A 19090-nucleotide genomic window follows, 5' to 3' on the forward strand; every position below is an offset into this window, starting at 1 on the left:
CAAGTCAGGCAAGGAAACAGAAAAATGATGTGGAGATAATCGCTATATTATTTTTTGTTTTTGTTATTTTTAAAGGGTAGGTAGAACCCTTCAGAAATGCTTTCCTGGGTTCACACTCCAGGTGAAGCTGTACTTCCAGGCCCACGCGCGCGCACACAGGGAACCGATCGATGCCCCTCCCGCCTTTGCTTCCCGGGGCAGCAGCGTGTTCTCAGGGCAGTGCTTTCCTAAGTGGGGTCCCTGGAGCAGCAGCAACATCACCCTATGACTTACTAGAAAGGCAAGTTCTTGGGCCGCATCCACAACCTACCGAGTCAGCAAATACTGAGTGAGGCAGGGAACCTGCGTTTGAAGACACGCTCCAGGTGACTCAGATAAGCGCTCACGTTGGGGCGTCCCTAGCCCAGGGCTCCCAGTGCCACCTGCCCTCGGACCTCTGGACCTCCGCCATGGGCCTGAGGCGGAACAGAGGAGTCCCGGGGCTGGACACCGATGGGTGGTTTCTCTGCTGGGCTCAAGGGGCACTAACCTCTGCTCCCTGCTCTCTACCGCCTCCGAGGGTGGGGCCCGGCGGCCCCGCCCGCACACCTCCGGCAGCACAGGTGGCTGGGCAGAGTTTGGAAACAAAGTCGTAGGAGGAACACCTTTAAAAAAGTCTTCCCGGCTGAGCTCCTCGTTTGCTAGTCGCAGGAACCCCCTGGAGCCGCCACCATGGGTAAGCTCGCGGGGGCGGCCGGGGCGGGGTCCTCGGAGAGCAGGGGCTGCGCGGTCGGGGCGCTACAGAGGGGTCGTAAGGGGTCTGGCCGGGCTGCAAAACTGGTCCCCGCGGTCGCCGGCGGCTCGCGGACCTGCGCGCGGAGCCCGGAGGGCTGGCACCGGGGGACGGCTCAGGGAGGCGCGGCAGGGGCACGTCGCCACGAGCCGGGTCAGTGGAGCTGACGTTCGCGGGCTCCGGGAGGTGATCGCGCGCGGATCGCCCTGACAGGTGATGTCCTCGCTCCCGGGGTGCGGAGGCGAAGGGCCGTGAGGCGCCTAGACTCAGAAGTTGCAAGAATGAACGTAATAACTTTGACCGGCCCATACCTGTTGGGAATCCTGTTCTGGGTTTCCACCCTGTGGGCTGAGAGCGCGTTGGATGGCAGGGCCGGAGAGACACCTGGTGTGCAGCCCTCAGACGCTCTGTCTCATTGTCCCGTGCAGTGTCGTGGTTATGAAGTGGCAGTATGGAGCCTTCACACCTGGGACTTCCAGTTGTGGCTGACTGTGCTGTTCCCTAAGGGGCTCCAGCCTCTCTCTCAGGTGCAGGCTGCCAGCAGTGGGTGCCTCCCAGGCTGACCGACTCCTCGGCTGGAGTTCTGGATCCCGCCTCAAACACCATGCGCTCCTCAGTCCAGTGAACTTTTCTGGGAAGTGCTCTGAATGTTTGCTTTGGTCTTCAGATGGCAAATATCTGAGTAGCATCTGTGCTGAGATACAATTTCCAAAAAAAAGCTCCAATCAGGAGACCTGAGTACTGGTGAATGAGCACAGTCAGCCGTTGAAGGTAGTCCCCAGTGAATTAACTTTCCAAATTGCAAAATGGGCATTAGTGGGGTTGGGGGGGTGTATTTTTCTGAAGTGAGAAGCAGGGAGGCAGAGAGACTCCGGCATGTGCTGGACCAGGATCCACCCTGCACGCCCACCAGGGGGCGATGCTCTGCCCATCTGGGGCCCTTGCTCCTTTGCAACCAGAGCCATTCTAGCGCCTGAGGCGGAGGCCATAGAGCCATCCTCAGCACCCCGGGCCAACTTTGCTCCAATGGAGCCTTGGCTATGGAAGTGGAAGAGAGAGATAGAAAGGAGAGGGGGAGGGATGGAGAAGTAGATGGGTGCTTCTCCTGTGTGCCCTGACTGGAAGTCAAACCCAAGACTTGCACACACCAGGCCGAGGCTGAGCCAGCCAGCCAGGGCCTGAGGGGGGGGGGTTGCAACTGAGATTGGCACAGCATGTGAGTAGCAACAAAAAGTTTATATGTAGACACCAGTTCTATGTTTATTCAAGTCTTAAATTTTCAATAACTAGATTTAGTAAATTAAACAAATAATTAGCAAATGTATTTAGTAAAGAACTAGCAGTAACTTCCCCTTCTTAAGAACAGATCTTTGGTGCTTAGATTATGCCAAGTACAGAGACAGATTAAGGTCGGTGGAAGACTGGGACACAGAAGAAAATATTGGGCCCCTTAAAAAGAGAGGGAAAATAAAAATACATGTTAACCATATTTTTAAATAAACAACATTATATACTATTAATGTTAAAATTGCACATATGAAACCAAACTTGGTGTCATTAGAAAAAAGTGTAAAGTTGGGGTTTTGCTGGGCCCTTCAGAAGTCAGGGCCTGGGCACCTGCACTGTGCACCCACTGTTAAATCTGCCTGTGGTGGCCTGACCTGTGGTGGCTCAGTGGATAAAGTGTCGACCTGGAAATGCTGAGGTCGCCGGTTCAAAACCCTGGGCTTGCCTGGTCAAGGCACATATGGGAGTTGATGCTTCCAGCGCCTCCCCCCGTCTCTCTCTCTCTCTCTCTCTCTCTCTCTCCTCTCTAAAATGAATAAAAAAAAAAAAAAAAAATCTGCCTGTGGCCAAGTAGTTTCAGATCCCCTGGTGACTGAGGGGAAACACTGGGAAAGGTTGGGGAACGCAGCGGGAGGGAAGGGAGTGGGGAAACGGTCACAGGAAAATGTTTGCTCTGAGCTGATTTCGTCTCATGTATCATAGGAATGCATTTTCACACCTGGGTCTTTCACTCTCTGTGGGAGTGGAGGGACAAAAGTTATGACCAAATAGGAAAGTGAGGGAGGCGATGAGAGTCAGTACTGTACCAGTAAGGAATTATTTGTATTTGGTAACGTAAGTAACAGGAACCCGCAAGAATAAACTGGATAGAAAGTTGCTTTGAGGGTGAGGACGCATAGTTAAACCTGGTCACAATATCCATTAGAATCTTTAACTGCCAACCAACCCTTTGCTTTTAAGAAGAGGCCACGGGCCCTGGCTGGTTGGCTCAGTGGTAGAGCGTCAGCCTGGCATGCAGAAGTCCCGGGTTCGATTCCCGGCCAGGGCACACAGGAGAAGCGCCCATCTGCTTCTCCACCCCTCCCCCTCTCCTTTTTCTCTGTCTCTTTCTTCCCCTCCCGCAGCCGAGGCTCCATTGGAGCAAAGATGGCCCGGGCGCTGGGGATGGCTCCTTGGCCTCTGCCCCAGGCGCTAGAGTGGCTCTGGTCGCAACAGAGCGACGCCCCGGAGGGGCAGAGCATCGCCCCCTGGTGGGCATGCCAGGTGGATCCCTGTCGGGGGCATGCAGGAGTCTGTCTGACTGTCTCTCCCCATTTCCAGCTTCAGAAAAATACAAACAAAAAAAAAAGAAGAGGCCACAAAAAAAAGAAGAGGCCACAAACCTTTCTTGTAAAGGGTCAGATAATCACCTTGGGGACCATCCAGTCTCTGTGGCAACTACTACACCCTTGTAATACGAAAACAAATGGGCGGAGCTGTGTTCTAATGAAACTTTACTTATGGGCACAGAAATTTGAATTTTATATAGTTTTCAAATGTCACAAAATAGTCTTTAAAAATAGTCTTTTTGTCATTTAAAAATGTAGAAACCACTCTTAGCTTGTGAGCTGTAGAAAAACAGGTGGTAAGTCGGATTTGGCCCATGAGCCAGAGTGTGCCGATCCTTGCTTTAAAGCAGTGGTAGTCAACCTGGTCCCTACCGCCCACTAGTGGGCGTTCCAGCTTTCATGGTGGGCTATAGCGGAGCAGCCAAAGTATAAATAAAAAGATAGATTTAACTATAGTAAGTTGTTTTATAAAGATTTATTCTGCCAAAATTAGCGAAAATCTGACATAAAGTACTTGGTAAGTAATTATTATTCTATGCTTTAACTTGCTGTAACTCTGCTTTATAAATTTTATAAAGTAAAGTTACTTCCCTACTTTATAAATCACCATTACTGTGGAACTGGTGGGCGATTAGAAAATTTTACTACTAACAGAGATACAAAAGTGGGCGGTAGGTATAAAAAGGTTGACTACCCCCTGCTTTAAAGTATTGGTGTGCGAATCAGAGAGAGTTTCCCAAGAGCTTGCTTGTGTAGTTAGGTCTCAGAATGGCTGGGAATCTCTCAAGTGACTGGAGAGCAACCTCTGAGGCCTCTGTGGGGCTGCTTTGGCTGAAGATTTCGAATATTTTATCTCTCTTCAGTCATCCCACCCCCATTCCTTCACCCAGTGGTTAGCAGCCCTCTACATTAAAAGTTGTTGCTATCACAAGTTATTTTGTGATAAAAACCATAGCAGGGGTCTCCAAACTTTTTACACAGGGGGCCAGTTCACTGTCCCTCAGACCACTGGAGGGCTGCCAAATACAGTGGTCCTCTCACTGACCACCAATGAAAGAGGTGCCCCTTCCAGAAGTGCAGTGGGGGCCGGATAAATGGCCTCAGGGGGCCGTAGTTTGGGGATGCCTGCCATAGAGCCTGCTCTGTCATTTGCTATACATTTGCCTTTGAAAATTAAGTGTGTGGAGAATTCAAGTTCTATAAACCAGGCTGATCTGAGAAATTCACTCACTTAACAAAGGACCCTTTATTATGTTCCTGCCCCTTGCCCTCCCACCCCACAACTCTTAGTCCCTTGCTGGCTTTGTATGGGATTTTGGTGAATTTTGCAAGTCTACCTCCTGCCTGAACATAAAATGATGGACTGGCCTTAAAAGCTCTATCAAACCTGGCCATTTAAAAGTCCTTCCGCATTCTCTCCTCTTTCTAGAGGCTCTCAGGTAAACCAAAGAACAATGCTGAAGTCCCAGGGAAGCTGGCATGCCTGCTCCAGACTGGGCGGGTTCAGCTGGGAGCCGAGATTGCTCCATACCAAAGGTGGCCTTGGGCGCTGACCCCTGGAAGAAACTTCTTCCTCCGGGACAGCAAGAAGAGAGAACTGACAATGGTTCTTCCACGCTGACATGACTCGAAGTGGTTTTCGCACTCCAGTGTGCATCAAGATCACCTGTGTGAGGGCCTATTCTGACAGCTCACTAGTCCCTACTGCTAGAGTGTCTGCTTTAGTAGGTCAAGGGCAGGGCGCAAGGGTGAGTGTTTACACAAGTTCCCAGGTGCTGCTGTTGCTACCACTGCTGGTCCCGGGACCACACTATGAGAATCACTGCTCTAAATGATAAGCTCTTTTCGTTGACCCTCACTACGTCCAAATATTGCCTCTGTGCCCCCAAATAAGGTCATACCTACAAGATCTAGCGCAGTCTGGCCCCTGGCTTGTCTATGATGATCAAGCTTTGGATACATTGGTAGCTAGAATTTGGAAACTAGCTTGCAGAGGGTAAGCACACAGAGTAGGAAAGAAGAGAATTGATGAGCCATGGGGCCCAGCACAGGCTGGCAGGGGGCAGGCCTACATTCCTTAAAGACTTATGCAGATACTTACTTACCATGTGAAGGTGTGAAATAGTCCTGCCTTGTAGAAACACATACCTTCAGGGGCAGGAGGAACACAAGCCCATCAACATTTTTCCACTCTGAGTTATTGTTGAATGAAGTTATTGATGAATGAAGTAGCATAAAACCAGCAAAAGCAGCAGCTAATCAAAGTTGGAGGATTTGCCATTTTAGTGCTAAATTTTTACATTGTCCTTCACATCTCTGCAAAATGTCCTGAGTGGAGTTATTCTGTTTTTGGTTTACTTGCATTTTTTTCTTTTAATTAATCATTTTCCTGCTGTTATTTGAGTTACTGAAGAGCAGAGAACAGACCAATGGGCTAGCTGAGCTGCCAGGAAAGTACACTCATGAGAGGGACAGTGGGTGGGGCCGGGACTACATAGCCAGCTGTGTTCCTCTCAGGGTAGCTCTAGGACACAACTGCGTCATTATTATTATTATTATTACTATTATTATTAAATGAGAGGTGGGGTGGCAGAGAGACAGACTCCCACATGCATGCGCTCCCACCAGGATCCACCCGGCAAGCCCCCTACCAGGCGATGCTCTGCCCATCTGGGGTCACTGCTTCATTGCTCAGCTACTGAGCTATTTTAGCACCTGAGGTGAGCATTTTAGCACCATGAAGCCATCCTCAGTGCCTGAGCCAACTTGCTCGAACCATTCAAGTCATGGCTGCAGGAGGGAGGGAGAGAGAGAGAGAAGGGAGAGTGGGAGGGGTAGAGAAGCAGATGGTCACTTCTCCTGTGTGCCCTGACCGGAAATCGAACCCTGGACTTCCACATGCCGGACTGACACTCTACCACCGAGCCATCTGGCCAGGGCAACAACTGCACCTTGATCTCACCCCTGAGAGGAGAGAAAGTGGGTAGGCATCCCACGTGCGCTGATAAGGAAATAAAAACATGGGTGGGAACTGAGGAGCGGTCCTTGCTCCTCCAGAGGATGAGGAAAGAAGAGAGCAGCGTTATCAGCAGATGACTGAGAACACTGACTCACAGACTGGGGTTGCAACACAAAGAGCCAGAGAATCCCTGCCTTGTAACTTCGGCCCTTGGTTTCGGAGGCCAGAAATATATCACTGAGGAGACTGGCCACAGGGTCGTCTCGTGGGGTTGATGTGAATGGGGCTGTGTCAGACGGGCCAGGCCATGCTTCTGCTCGCTGCCAAGGCTGGGGACAAGTGCAGCTACCATCCACAGGAGGTCTAGAGCTAAGGAGTCTCAGCAGTTGGAAATCACCACAGTCCAGGGGAAGGGAAAGGCTCTTCACAGATGCTCCTAAAAAAGGAGGAGGATGTAGTTCTTTCAGATTGGAAACCAGCCAAGGCCTCTGGGCTGCTGAAAGGAGCCTTTCACTGGTTATGTTTAGAGTCATCAGTTATTGTGTGGGGCTTGTGAAACTGAGCACATCCCCAAACGAAAACGTGGTTTAAGAATCAGACTTGCCTTGGCCAGGCAGCTCAGTTGGTTAGAGCATCATCCTGACACTCCAGCGTTGCTGGTTCAATCCCCATCAGGGCGCATAAGAGAATCAACCCAGTGAATGCATAAATAAGTGGAACAAGACACTGATCTCTCTCTCTCTCTCTCTCTCTCTCTCTCTCTCTCTCTCTCCTTCTCTCTTCCCCTCCTTTCCTTTTCCCCTTCCTCTCTCTCTCTAAAATCAATCAATTAAATAAAAAAATTAAAAGTTAAAAGTCAGACTTAAGACTGGAGAATTCACAAAATGTACTCACAGAAGACCACTCATTGAAAGCTCTAATACTGAGCATTGTAAATGTCTACAATCTGCCTCAAGTGCCAGGATTTTGTTATACAATCTATTATGACAGCCTGACCAGGCAGTGGCACAACAGATAGAGTGTCAGCCTGGGACTGAGGACCCAGGCTTGAAACTCTGAGCTTGCGGCTTAAGCATGGGCTCACTATCTTGAGCACGGGGTCTCTGACTTGAGTGTGGGATCATAGACATGACCCCATGGTCTCTAGCTTCAGCCCAAATGCTGCTGGATTGAAGCCCAAGGTGTCTGGCTTGAGCAAGGGGTCACTGGCTCAACTGGAGCCCCTCCCACAACAAGGCACATATGACAAAGCAATCAATGAACAACTAAGGTGCCAAAACTATGAGTTGATGCTTCTCATCTCTCTCCTTTCCTGTCTGTCCCACACTCTCTCGCACGTGCTAAAAAAAATGAAAAAATAAATTCTATTAAGACATATCAGGAGGTATATTCAAGATGTTCTTGAAGGAAGAAACCTTTTTACCATTTAGTCAAAACACATAAGCTCTCATGGTGTATTTCCTGTGGCTGCTATAAGAAAAGTACCACAAATTGGGTGGTTTAAACCAAGGGTTCCCAAACTACGCCCACGGGCCACATGTGGCCCTCTGAGGCCATTTGTCCGGCCCCCGCCGCACTTCAGGAAGGGGCACCTCTTTCATTGGTGGTGAGAGGAGCATAGTTCCCATTGAAATACTGGTCAGTTTGTTGATTTAAATTTACTTGTTCTAACCAAAAAGCCCGTCAATAGACGACTGGATAAAGAAGATGTGGCACATATACACTATGGAATACTACTCAGCCATAAGAAATGATGACATCGGATCATTTACAGCAAAATGGTGGGATCTTGATAACATTATACGAAGTGAAATAAGTAAATCAGAAAAAAACAGGAACTGCATTATTCCATACGTAGGTGGGACATAAAAGTGAAACTAAGAGACATTGATAAGAGTGTGGTGGTTACGGGGGAGGGGGGAAAGGGAGAGTGAAAGGGGGAGGGGGAGGGGCACAAAGAAAACTAGATAGAAGGTGACAGAGGACAATCTGACTTTGGGTGATGGGTATGCAACATAATTGAAAGACAAGATAACCTGGACTTGTTGATCTTTGAGTATATGTAACCTGATTTATTGATGTCGCCCCATTAAAAAAATAAAATTATAATTAAAAAAAAATTTACTTGTTCTTTATTTTAAATATTGTATTTGTTCCTGTTTTGTTTTTTTACTTTAAAATAAGATATGTGCAGTGTGCATAGGGATTTGTTAATAGTTTCTTTTTTATAGTCCGGCCCTCCAACAGTCTGAGGGACAGTGAACTGGCCCCCTGTGTAAAAAGTTTGGGGACCCCTGGTTTAAACAATAGAAATGTATTTTGGGCCCTGGCCGGTTGGCTCAGTGGTAGAGCATCGGCCTGGCGTGCAGGGGTCCCGGGTTCGATTCCCGGCCAGGGCACACAGGAGAAGCGCCCATCTGCTTCTCCACCCCTCCCCCTCTCCTTCCTCTCTGTCTCTCTCTTCCCCTCCCGCAGCGAGACTCCATTGGAGCAAGGATGGCCGGGGCGCTGGGATGGCTCCTTGGCCTCTTCCCCAGGCGCTAGAGTGGCTCTGGTCGCAGCAGAGCGACACCCCGGAGGGGCAGAGCATCGCCCCCTGGTGGGCGTGCCGGGTGGATCCCGGTCGGGCGCATGCAGGAGTCTGTCTGTCTCTCCCTGTTTCCAGCTTCAGAAAAATACAAAAAAAAAAAAAATGTATTTTGTCATAGTTCTGAAGGTTGGATGTCCAAAATCCAGGTGTCAGCAGGGCCATGTTGTCTCTGAAAGCTATAGGGAAGGGTGTGTTCCACCATGCCTTCCTCTTAGCTTCTGTGTGGCCACCAACCCTTGGCATTTCTTGGCCATGGAATACATCCCTGTGATCTCTGCCCCAATGGTCACCTGGCCGCCTTGTCCCTGTCTGTGTGTCTTTACCTTGTCTCTCCTCTGTGCCTGTCTGTCTTCACATGGCTGTCTTCCTATAAGGACACCAGTCATATTGGATTAAAGACCCACTCTACTCCAGTATGACCTCATTTTAACTCATTATGTCTGCAATGACCCCATTTCAAATGTCACATTCTGAGATTCTGAAAGGAATTAAGTTTTGGGAGTATACATTATTCAACCCAATATACATGGTAATAGAAAATGTTTTCTTTGAAATATATAGGTCACTTATACATAACTTCAGTTAGAAAATATTCTTAGTGTATAAAGATAACTGTGGCTGCATCCTCAACTTAGGTGCTAGATTTGGTGACTGTGTCTTCCTCCAGCAAGACAAATGGACTTTCTGGTCATAGTTCTCATTGATTCTATATAATAATCCATTTAATAATAGAATTAGTATGTAGCAAATACCTCCATGTATAATATTAGGAGAATCAGAAGTGCTCACAGTGATGTCATAGGCTCAAATTAATTCTAGAAATCATGCTCGTACTCTGTTGATACTGTATTATGGATCTGTAGATAAAGTTTCCAGGCAACATTTAGCTATGAATAATGTTTAAACTTTGCTTTATAGCTGGTTGTTTTATGCATGCTCATTTTAAAATTACAAGACTGGAAAAAATGAGTCCCCTAACCCTTCTACGGAGAGTCATTGGGTAATATCTAACAAAATTTAGCATATGCAAATATTTTACCAGCATTCTACTTCTAGAAATTTCTTTTTTGTTGTTGTTTTTTGGTTCTTATTTATTGATTTTTTTAGGGGGGGGAGAGAGAGCAAGAAGGAGGGAGGGAGGGCGGCAGTGGTGGAGAAGGAGTGGGAAGCATCAAATTGTAGCTGCTTCCCTTATGTGCCTTGACAAGGTGAGCTTGGGGCTTCGAACTGGCAACCTCAGCATTCCAGGTCATCACTCTGTCCACTGCACCGCCACAGGTCAGGCACCTCTAGAAATTTCTTATAGATGATCTCTTGATGGGAATGAGGAATGTGCAATCTAAATATCAACTGGGAGGAATGTGCATTTGGTACAAAGCTTTGTAGCCTACCTTCACACTTATCTTGATCATAAAGCAAACTTCTTGCAAGGTTTAACATTTAAGAGTAAAAAACTTTTGTCTCTAATATTTAGGGTCTCTAATTTAATGGCCTTCAAAACAAACCCCTCCGCTCAAAGGGCCAGGAGGTTGGTTGCTTTTGATTTAGTGACACTCTTGTGTCTTTGGTATTGTTATCTCCTGATAACAATAAACAGTGTTATGGGGCTGATGCTAATATACTTGGTAGGGTTGCCTTTTGGGTGTGTGCAGTTTGCTTGGTGGGAGGGTGTGATTCAGAAGGCTGATAGCTACTCCCCCCCCCTTTTTTTTTATTAATTGACTTTAGAGAGAGAGAAATGAAGAGAGAGAGAGAGAGAGAGAGAATCACTGCTTTGTTGTTCTACTTATTTATGCATTCATTGGTTGATTCTTGTGTGTGCCCTGACCACCACCTTGGTGTATCAGAACATGCTCAAACCAGCTGAGCTACCCAGCCAGGGCTGCTTCCCTTTCTGTTCTGTTCTTTTCATTCCTCTTGGAGCCTGTTTTGAGGATGTCTGTTTTCTCTTTAACCCGAGAATATATTTATTTATTCACCCTCATCAGCCATAGCATGTAAAGCAAGCCTAACTCGAAGTTCAAAATAAAGGATGTTCTTCAAGAATAAAAGAATCCAGGTGTAGATCATAACTTGGAGAGCTAGGGCTGCCTTCCTACCACCCAGGAAATTCATTTCACCAGAGTAACTGTTCCCTGCCTACACCTGAGGCAGAGCTTAAGCCTGTCCCTGGATCCTTCTGTTTTGCTGATAGTTTATTACACATGAACGCTGTAGCGCCCTCTGGCCTGGCTGCCCTTTCCCTGCAATTGAGGAATACACAGCCTCTGAGCATGTCCAAAGCCGGTTGATCTTGAAGCCCATAGAGATTGTGTCTTTTTGAAAGAGAACAGAAATGGTGGTCAGTGATGCACATCTGTAGTTATGGAAACAATGATAAAAGTCAGCTTACTTATAAAACCATCCGAAGCAGTTATTATGGGCCTCTTTCACCTATTATTTTAGACAGTCCGGTGTAGAAAGCTTTTTGAAAGATAGGAGAGTAACCTACGGCAGTAGATGCTGCACTAGAAATGCTCTCTGACTATTATGGGTTGAATTGTGTACACCCTTCAGCCCCCAAATTCATGTGCTGACGTCCTAACCCCGAGTACCTCAGAATGGGACCCTGTTTGGAAATAAGGTCATCGTAGATATAATCAGTTCAGATGAGGTCGTACTGGAGAGGTGGGCCCCTACTCCAGTCTGTGTGGTGTCCTTATAAAAAGGAAACATTAGGACACAGATGTACACACAAGGAGAAGACCCCATGAAGGTGAGGGTAGAGGTCAGGCGATGCTCCTACAAGTCAGAGAACGTCCAAGATCACCAGTGAGCCACCACCAGAAGTTAGGGAGGAGTCCTGGACTGGGTCCTCCCTCACAGCCCCCAGAAGGAACCAGCCCTGCCCACACCCTGACCTTGGATCGGCAGCCTCCCGAACTGTGTGTCAACAAATACCCATTGTTTTCGGCCACTAGATTTGTGGTGCATTGTTATGGCAGCCCCAGCAAACCTATGTGCTGACTAAGAGCTGCCTCCGTCAGTCCTGATTGGTGGATCCCCAACCTGAGGGATGACGTCTGTAGAGAAAGGCAAAGGCGTGGCTGTCAGACATGCACAGCACAAGGCCAGGACGAGGCCTGGCTGACCTGGCTGATGGATGGCTAAGACACAGTGAGACAGTTTCTTACACGGCAAAGGAAGACTAGCCTGAAGTGCCGGCTCCTGTGGTGACTAGTGTTCGAGCAACACGGAAACAACAGGCTGACAACGGCAGTGCGTGCTGTGTGACACCCGTGCTGAGGAGCCTGTGCCAGAAGGTAGCCGCGTGCTTTTCTGTTCCGTGTCTGTCTTCTCGGGGGGCTCACACAAAGCCCCGTTTCTCATCAGCGGGGCTCACGCCTTTGCCTGCATGGCCTGCGTGAGGACAAGCATGGCTGCAGGTGCTCCAGCACTGAGTCACTCCCTGCCGCGGCTCATGCCAAAGTCCCTTAATAAAACCCATACTGTCCCATTAGCTCTGAGTTCCCCATATTTCTCAAGTAGCTTCTTGTTATTGGGGTGTATGTAGCCAGTGGTGGGATTCAAATAATTTAACAACCAATTCTCCGCCCTAATGACTGTTTTAAGTATAAAAAACCGATAGACTGAAAAGTAGTTTATTTTTTCATGCATTTAATACTTAAATAAGAACAATAAATGAGGTACACAAAACTAGATTAGGTTATAAGAAAGTTTTAAAATATTAATGAAAAAGTATTAAATAATACCTGACAGAAAACGTTACAAGTTTTCACCCACTGGTTGTTTGGCACTTTTCCTCTTTACATTATATGTTTGTTTACTGAAGTAACAAACACAAGGGAGTTAAAATGTAATAATTCATCAAAGTATAGTGAGTTTTATGAAATTAATAAATAAATATTACAAGCTTAGTTCCATCAAATTTTTTTCACCTATGGACGGAATGAACATTACTACGGGCGCTTAGAATACAAGGTTGCACAGACGAATGTTAAAAAAGAGTAAGGAATGTTATCTTTAAGGATTAACACATTGGGCGGCTGCCCAGGCACCCACCTTAGAGAGGACCCTGATTACAAGTGCCATTTTAACAACCGGTTCACTGAACTAAAAAAATTAGACATTGGTTCTGCTGAACCAGTGCAAACCGGCTGAATCCCATCACTGGGTGTAGCTGACAGTCTCAAAGGACTGATCAGTCATTTGCTTTCAGCAATGGTGCAGACAAGACAACCAGGGGCTTGATGCCAGTGGATCCTGAAGGCCATACAGCAGTGTATTCTATGTTTATGTGGCTGCTGGTTGATGTATCAAGGAAGAAATAGATTCTCTCTTTGTGGGGAAGAAGGTGGTGTGGAAAGGGGCCACTTCTATTAAAACAATTGATGGGCCCTGGCTGGTTGGCTCAGCGGTAGAGCGTCGGCCTGGCGTGCGGGGGACCCGGGTTCGATTCCCGGCCAGGGCACATAGGAGAAGCGCCCATTTGCTTCTCCACCCCCCACCCCCTCCTTCCTCTCTGTCTCTCTCTTCCCCTCCCGCAGCCAAGGCTCCATTGGAGCAAAGATGGCCCAGGCGCTGGGGATGGCTCCTTGGCCTCTGCCCCAGGCACTAGAGTGGCTCTGGTCGCGGGAAAGCGACGCCCCGGAGGGGCAGAGCATCGCCCCCTGGTGGGCAGAGCGTTGCCCCTGGTGGGCATGCCGGGTGGATCCCGGTCGGGCGCATGCGGGAGTCTGTCTGACTGTCTCTCCCCGTTTCCAGCTTCAGAAAAATACAAAAAAAAAAACACAATTGATGGATGGACGGGCAGGGTACTCTGCTGGAAGGCTGCCTCCAGAGGGTGCTGGGGGACAGCCTGCAGCGCATGCTCCATCGCCAAGCAGTGCATCCCCCCCCCCCCAGACCTTTCCTTAATGGAGCCAAGCCACTGTCCACTGATCAAGCCATACCTCCTCAGGCATCTGGCCGGAAAGATCGCAATATTCTAATGCATAAAAAAGGTGCATATAGACTAGCAGGGACCCTGAGAGTGGGAAATGTGGCAAAACATTTAAGTAAAGGGGGAAAAAACTCATCAAGTCAGGCAAGAAACAGCCTCAGGAGCCCGCTCTCGGAACAAGGGACTGGGTTATAGGCCCCGAACTTGTTCTAAAGTCCATTTGACTGCTGTTATGGAGTCACTCATTTAAGGAAAGAAAAGCACTTTTCACTTCTTGATCAAAGTTGATCAATTTTGGGGGGAAAAATCAAACCCAGGGTGCAACACAAGGCACTCAAGCCCCTTCCTCTGCCATCCCCAATCGCCTCCCCCCCCCCCCCCCCCCGGCCAACCACAGTCACGCCTCGTGCCTAACCTGGTAGGCTCTTTTTGAAGGGGTACACACGATTTCCTCAAAAAAAGAAAAAAATGACATGTGAAGCTCTGATGATCATTTTTCAAAAACCAGAACAACTTGCTCTGTCAGGGGCAGTTGGAAAGAGGCTCAGGAGACCTAAGGGGGGAGAGAGTATTTGGGAGAAACTGAGGGGGCAGGTGAGGTTCAAACTGCCCTGACAGCACAGGGAGCTATGAAGGGACAAGGAGCCTGGCGCGGAGACATCGTACCGCAGTCCGCGGATGGCGGGGGAGCTGGAAGTCAGACCCCGCGGGTTTGACTGCTCTGCAGAGCTGCAGGTCTGACCTTACAGGCAGCAGGGTCAGCAAGGTTCGGGAGCAGTCCTGAGGTGCACCCTCTAGGGAAGCTCAGCCTGGTGTGGAGGACAGGGGACCAGGAAATAAGACAAGGACGGAGCCTCACAAAGCAGGAAGGGATGGCAGAGGCCAGAATCACGTCAGGGGAGCCGGTCTCAGGGATGGGAGTTGCCATGAGATAGGCACACCTTCTCGCCAGGCCCTTTTCTTTTTTCTTTTTTTTTTAATTTTATTTATTCATTTTTAGAGAAGACAGAGAGAGGGAGAGAGAGAGAGACAGAGAGAGAGAAGGGGGGAGGAGCTGGAAGCATCAACTCCCATATGTGCCTTGACCAGGCAAGCCCAGGGTTTCGAACCGGCGACCTCAGCATTTCCAGGTCGACACTTTATCCACTGCGCCACCATAGGTCAGGCATTTTCTTTCTGCTTCGTAGTGTTGATCGAGAGCAGTGAGTCCTCCCAGCATCACCTGGTGGGCTTGACCACCAGCAGGGAGCCAGGTCCCACCCTCACGGTTTCTAATGTGGTCAGTCTGGGGGTCGCTGAGAGTTTGTGTTTCTGGTGAGTTCCCCGGTGCTGCTGTTGCTGGTCCAGAGACCCCACTTTGAGAGCCACTGCCCTGTGGAACTGAAAGTGAGCCTTAAACCGCTACAGCTACCCACATGTTACACACTGTAGTGCTGCTTATTGGAAAAGCAGCTTGATTGAAGAGCAGTGCTTGCCACTGTGGCTTGTATCTGAGAAGACTGACGTTTCTCTGTCCTAATCTCCGTGCCCGAAGTTCCCAGGGTGACATCATAAGGACCTCCTGCTTTTGGTCAATGTGAGCAACCCTGGAGGGGACTGCATCTTTCTTTGAGAGCCTTCTCAGCCCTGCCAAGTCTCTCCATGGAAAGTTCTTGTCCATGTTTCCATTTAAGTCAATTCATCCCAAACACCCATTTATACTACCGAGCTTTTTTCATGGGATGCCATTAATAACAAACCTCATTTTATTAATGTAGACTCCGTCTGATTAATCAGCTTGCAAAGAAGGTGTTAGGCTCTCTAAATGAAAAAAAAAAAAAGGACATCCAGTGGTTAAGTGCTTTGAACAAAGCCATGTGGCTAGGAAGACTGTCTCCCACCTGCAGTTCAGCCTCCCCATTTCCAATGCCCATGTCTGTCCCCCATGAGTTCTCACCTTAACTCAGAAACCACTTAGGCTAAGGGTGAGGCTAAGTGTATTCTAGCAGAGGCCACTACATTGCCTGGGGTCTCATGTGACCTACTTTGTGAGGCATGTGTATAGCCTAAAAAACAACGATGAACTTATATCATTTGAATCCTGGTTTATGAAACTATTTTCAGACTACTCCTGCTTTGCAGCAACCCCAGAAGGCAGCATCCCCACATTAGAGATGGATAGAAGAGTTTGTAACCTGCAGACGGTAACAGAGAACATACAGATTCTGCCAAGTCATATCGAAAAGATAGGTGCCAGGTTGAAAATGTAGCTTAGGAGAAAAAATTTTTCATTAAAAGGGCATTCTGCTGACAAAACTGCTAGGAAGTTTGAGTCTTGGTTTTATGGAAATAGTGATAGAAACCTATGTTTACAAAGCTTGAGGCAAACCTATGTGTTGTTTTCTATTGTTGCTGTAACAAATGAGCACAAACTTAGTGGATTAAAATGACAAAAATGTATTATCTCACAGTTCTGGAGGCCAGAAACCGAGGTGGTGTCACTGAGCTAAGATCAAGGCGTCAGCAGGGGTGTCTTCCTTCTGGAGGCTCCAGGAGAGAATCCATTTCCTTGTCTCTTTAACTCCTAGAGGCCACCATATTCCTTGTCTCATGGTGGCCTTCCAGTGATTGTCATCACCCCAGCCTCTGCTTTTTTCTTCGTATCTCCTCCTTTGACTCTTTTAAGGACCTTTGGCATTGCCTGGGGGCCACCCAAATAATCCACGATGAACCCCCATCTCAAGGTTTAACTGAATCACAGCTCCAAAGTCCCTTTGCCATTAAGGCGACATGGCCACAGATTCCAGGGATTAGACCATGGACATCTTTGGGACACCACTGTTCTGCCTACTGCACCATCCAACTTCAGGAATATCATCTCTACCATATCATGCTACACTTAACATATTTCTTCAGTTCCATTCTTGGTAATGATAGGAACACTTTTCTCTCTCTTAGACTTCAGCAAAATGCCTAATTCCTTCTCTTTCCAAGTTCAAGTCCTAGAAACACACTCTTTACACCCCTTGTGGTGCTGAGGGAGTTCTTCATTTCTAAGTAACAAACCATTAAAGTTAAGGTTCCCATCCATAAGTGGTTCAAATATGGAATGTGCTTTGTTAGATAGTAAGAAATATTCACCTTAATAGAGAGGTGTCATTAAGTAATAGAAAGTAATAGACTATATTTCTCATTTTTTTGTTGTTGTTGCACCCGAGTCAGTAATCGTAGAAATTTATAATGTACATTTACTTTATTAAATTCCTTAGCCAGCCTGACCAGATGGTGGCACAGTGGATAGAGCATCAGACTGGGATGCAGAGGATCCAGATTCAAGACCCCGAGGTCGCCAGCTTGAGCGTGGGCTCATCTGCTTTAAGCAAAGCTCACCAGCTTAGACCCACGGTTGCTGGCTCGAGCAAGGGGTTACTTGGTCTGCAGTAGCCCTATGGTCAGGGCACATATGAGAAAGCAATCAATGAGCAACTAAGGTGTCACAACGAAAAACTGATGATTGATGCTTCTCATCTCTCTCCATTCCTGTCTGTCCTTGTCTGTTCCTCTCTCTGACTCTCTCTCTGTCCTTGTAAAAAAAAAAAAAAAAAATTCCTTAGCCAAAGGAAAGACAAAAGCACTGGTGGGCTTACAATAACAATAGGACCAGCATTGATTTGGTGATTACTATGTGCCTGGTACTGACTAAGCTAGCTCCATGGCAAGTCTGAGTCTAAACTGTTTTACTCAGATCCGTAGTTAAATCCAAGTAACCTATGAATGATGCTAGAAACATCGGACCATTCCAGTATGCTGATTAGATTCACTCTCAGGATACCAAGAACAGATATAATTGTAACAAATTACTCCTGTGACAGTTGAAATCCTAGTTCAGACTTAAGGCTCAACATAAGCACCGCCTCTGCTGAGAGAAATTCTGTTGGCACAGGGGACCCCTAACAACAGAGAACTCTAAGATGTAACATGTAACAGACACTGATAAGTGCTGAGCAATGTGTTGGTATAGGAAGTAGCACCAGGAGGCATTAGGACTTGAGACAAGGCTATGGATCAACCCCTGACGACGTTTAGGGGAGACAGAAGAGCAGGGACTGAGCAGCTTGGATAAAGGGCGTTAAGTTTAGAAGATAGCGGCACTTGGTTTGTACCAACTTGTTTGGATTCTCACCCTTTGTCTTTTTGCACTTCTGACAATAGGCCCTGCCCTGATAGGTGTTGGGAAAGATGTGGAGACGGGTAACACATGATTCTTCTACTAAAGTGGAGACCCAAATATAAGCTGTTATTGCATTGTGATAACACAGGAGGTCAGAGGAGGCTTTATGAAGGGAAGGGCAGCATAAGAGGAGTGTCCCTGGCAGAGGATGTGCTATCTTATGCCTTGAGGACTTTGGGCGGGTGCACAAGGTGTTCAGTGAACAAATGGTTGGATATCATGGGAGCCCTCTGTGAATGGGGTAGGGGCTGGGAGGAAGGTGGGTTCAGGTAACAGGAATGGTGGTTTTAGGTAACCTTAAGCATTTTATATTTCCATGGTTTAATCCTTACCACATCTGCTGACTTTGTGTGGTAGTAAAGAAGTGCTAAAAGTTTACATATTATCCTATGGGCAGTCGGCAGCCTTTGAAGTGTTTTAAGGAGGAAATGGTTAAGGCACAATTCTCTGGGCCTCTGGTTCTGTGTTCTGGCCCCACATGAGAATGACCTAGAGCTAATTAAAAGGAAATGCAGGCCCTGGCCCATTGGCTCAGTGCTACACCATCAGCCCAGCATGTGGATTTCCCAGGTTTGACTCTCAGTCAGGGCACACAGGAGAAGTGCCTATCTGCTTCTCCACCACCCCCTCTTGCTTCTCTCTCTCTCTTCCCCTCCTGCAGCCATGGCTCTGTTGGAGCAAGTTGGCCCCGGGTGCTGAGGATGGCCCCAGGTGCTGAGGTGGAACCATGGCCTCAACCTCAGGTGCTAAGAAGAGCTCAGTTGCCAAGCAATAGGGCAGTGCCCCAGATGGGCGAGCATCGCCCCTTAGTAGGCTTGCTGGATGGATCCTGGTTGGGGCACATGTGGGACTCTGTCTCTCTGTCTCCTGTCCTCTCACTGAATAAAAATAAAAAAGAAAAGAAAAGAAAAGGAAAAGAAATGCAGCTGCCAGGCTCCACTCTGGACAGGAGGCCTGGCCTCGCCTCGGGTGGGATCCTGGAGAGGGCTGAGTGTCCAGACC

General features: G+C 47.9%; 1 protein-coding gene across 1 annotated transcript in view; it reads left to right on the forward strand.

The window, feature by feature from the left end:
- Window positions 1–468: 468 nt before the first annotated feature.
- Window positions 469–19090, forward strand: part of SLC15A1 (solute carrier family 15 member 1) — a 57873-nt gene continuing 39251 nt past the window's right edge. Inside the window, exon 1 of the mRNA XM_066236918.1 lies at window positions 469–715. Coding sequence (XP_066093015.1) covers window positions 712–715 — 4 coding nt within the window. The 5' untranslated portion in view covers window positions 469–711. The remainder of the gene's footprint in view (window positions 716–19090) is intronic.

This window comes from Saccopteryx bilineata, chromosome 6 (assembly GCF_036850765.1).
Source record: "Saccopteryx bilineata isolate mSacBil1 chromosome 6, mSacBil1_pri_phased_curated, whole genome shotgun sequence".
Lineage (NCBI taxonomy): Eukaryota > Metazoa > Chordata > Mammalia > Chiroptera > Emballonuridae > Saccopteryx > Saccopteryx bilineata.